We start from the raw sequence: 2,975 nt of genomic DNA, 5'->3' as shown, positions 1-2,975 counted from the left end.
TGATCAAGCAATACCCTGAATGTGCTACAGTATATTAAATTCTGAATTTATCATTGTCAATTTTTATTGCAGCATGAGGTGAAACGGAGACGTAAACCTGAGGATACAAAGGAGAACAAACGACGGAAACAAACCTTCAAATACCATGTACAGCAAGCAGGCCAGAGATTGAATGTGTGCAAGGTCACTTTCATGTCTGTGTTCCAGCTAACCAACAGCCGTCTTCAGGCAAGTGAAAATATGAATTAATGTCTATATGAATATCAATTACAAACATATTGTATTCTTTGTACTAGTTTTTTTAGAACCTGCTAATTGAAATGTAATTATTTTGGTCAGGTTGTTCAGGAAAAGTTAGGAGTTCAAGCTGAGGCAGGTGAGGTTGCAGGGTCTCCAGATCAGGCTACTGAGGCTAGGTCTCCTTTAGAAGATGGAAGAGGGAAGCATAGCAATAGGTAATGCGCTATGGATTCCAGCCTGGATTATTTCACTATAGCAGTGCTCTAAACAATCTTCTAAACATTAACATAGAGTATCGAATGGATGAATAGCGAATTCTGAAACAAAAATATAAAAATGTTTATTACTTTTAAACAAAATGATGGTAATTAAGCTGTCCAACTACAACCTGAGCATTGAGGACTGAGTGCCGATTACCTTCCCCCTCCCACCGGACGGCACTGGCCTAATTCTCGCCGCCCTACAGGACCCCCCCGCCACAAACGGCAATGGCGTGACCGGGATTTGTACCCCGGTTATAGCGACACAGTTGCACTCTAAGGCAGGTCCCTAGACCATTGAGAGAATACAAGTTCAACAACATCTTGTTGTCTCCTTACAGGCCACATCGGATACATGCTACAGTGAAAGAGGGCATCAAGGAGCACATTTTATCTTTCCCAAGAACCCAGAACCACTACTCTCGGATGAAGGGGGATGTACACAGAGAATACCTCAGCCCTGATCTGAATTTGTTGCGAATGTACCGACTCTACAAAGAGAAGAATACCACATCATCTGCAAAATTCTGGGTTTATAGGGACATTTTCAAACAGCAGAGTCTCAATTTCGGCCAACCCAGGAGTGACACCTGTGGCACTAAGATGTCAGCAGCAACATCTGAAGAGGAGAAGAGGAAGATTGCAGTTGAAAGTGAGTTGCACCATCGAAAAGCCGAAAAGGCCTACACACAGCTTCAAAGTGACACTGAGTGGGCTAAAGCCAATGCTGACTGCCATGTCATTTCTGTGGATCTACAGGGGGTGATGTACACCCCTAATCTGACCCACTCCAATGTCTACTACCAGCGGCAGCTGTCAAATTTTAACCTTTGCCTCCAGGAACTTGGAAAAGAAGATCCTGCATACATGTGTGTTTGGCATGAGGGGATTGCACACCGAGGTTCCATTGAGGTAGCAAGCTGCATATTGAAGTGGGTGAAGACAAAATTCACGCCACTCCCCAAACCAGAGGTGCGCAAGTTGATCATCTTCAGTGACAGATGCTGTGGGCAGAATAACAACTGGCGGATGCTCAATCTGATGTCGATGCTCATCTCTATGGGTTACTTTACCCAAGTTGAGCAGAAGTTCATGGTCTCTGGTCATTCTTTTCTTCCTTGTGATCGATCTTTTGCCACCATTGAGAAGAGGCGCAAGGTGTCAGTCCTTCATACACCTGATGATGTTTCAAAGATGATACTTGAAGCACAACCAGCAAAACCATTCAAGGTGATGAGGATGCAATGTGAAGACTTCAGGCACCTTCCAGATTCTGTCCTCAAGCGACCAGCTGGACTACAGATCACCTCAGTGAGGTGGTTAAAAGTCACAGGTATTGGGAAAGGAATCGATCGCAAACATTGGCTCATTCTAAGATCCGATGACAGTATATCACAGGTATTGCACAGAGAATAGTTTACAACATTCATCATCAACATGCAACATGTTGTTCTAACAATAAAATATCCTAGTGCTTGACTGTGAAAGTTGTTCATTGATGTCAGGAACTTCAAATGTTTCTGTTGTAATTTCAGTTGAGGATCCTTGGAATCTGTACGCCAGACAGAGCCACAGTCTATTTGAGGGATGGAAATCGTGGCTGATCTCCAAACCAAAACAAGGAGCTACACCTCAACCTCCCTATTTTGCAAGCCACTACCCTAGAGCATATGAGAGTCCTCTGCCCATCAAAAAAAACAAGTACCAAGATCTGATGACCATGCTCAACTACTTGCCAGCTGCTGCACGCTCTTTTTATAAATCACTGCAGAGTGAATAATTTGATGTTAAACCAAGCTACATAATTAACCGTTTTTTCTGTGAGTTTATGATCCCCTGAACCTGTGAGTGATGACTTCCGGTTTGGAGCGAGCAGTCGCACCACGCTTCGCTCCACAGGTAATATTACACTTCACTACATTACAACGGCTTGATTTGCTTGATCTGAGCAATTCTTCTTAGCTAGCTACATAGCCGTCTTTGTATCAAAGATAATTGTGTAGTTTAGAGTAACTGAGTAATTATCGTGGCTAGCTATCTTCGTCCTCCTAACGTAGTCAACACTGCTAGCTGCTAGCTAGCTAGTCATCACTGCTAGCTAGCCAACTTCTACCGACTAGCAGCACCGCAGAAACTATTACATTACAACGTAACGACGTAACGACTTGATTAGTGTGGTGTTAGTGTTAGTTAGCCAGCTACATAGTTGTCTTTGCTGTCTCTGTATCTAAGATAAATGTGTAGTTTGAGTTTGAGTATTATCGAGGTGAGCTAGCCAGCCGCGACGCGGCGCCAGACTTACTCAACACACCTAGTCATCATTAACCCACTGCCAGCTAGCCAACCGTTACCGACTAGCAGCGCTGTAGATACTAATACTTTACAACGGAACGATTTGACTAGTGCAGTGTTACCTAGCTAGCTACTTAGTTGTCTTTGTCATAGCTTGATAATTGTTAGCTAGCCAGCCATCGA

At 43.6% G+C, this 2,975-nt stretch overlaps 1 protein-coding gene across 2 annotated transcripts; it reads left to right on the top strand.

Annotated features, from left to right (window-relative positions):
• Nucleotides 1–314: 314 nt before the first annotated feature.
• LOC123730827 (uncharacterized) lies at nt 315–2,336 on the top strand. 2 transcript variants are annotated; one of them, XM_045708969.1, is made up of 3 exons: nt 315–455; nt 842–1,833; nt 2,036–2,336. In XM_045708969.1, the coding sequence occupies exons 2-3, from the start codon at nt 927–929 to the stop codon at nt 2,278–2,280; spliced, it is 1,152 nt and encodes a 383-aa protein (XP_045564925.1). In that variant the 5' UTR covers nt 315–455; nt 842–926; the 3' UTR covers nt 2,281–2,336. The 2 variants fall into 2 exon arrangements, with proteins under 2 accessions (XP_045564925.1, XP_045564926.1); XM_045708970.1 differs by lacking the exon at nt 315–455 and having other exon boundaries at nt 730–1,898.
• The last annotated feature ends 639 nt before the right edge of the window (nt 2,337–2,975 follow it).

This window comes from Salmo salar, chromosome ssa26 (assembly GCF_905237065.1).
Source record: "Salmo salar chromosome ssa26, Ssal_v3.1, whole genome shotgun sequence".
Lineage (NCBI taxonomy): Eukaryota > Metazoa > Chordata > Actinopteri > Salmoniformes > Salmonidae > Salmo > Salmo salar.
The sequence above is the reverse complement of the archived record's forward strand: the minus strand, read 5'-3'. Positions and strand labels throughout refer to the sequence as shown.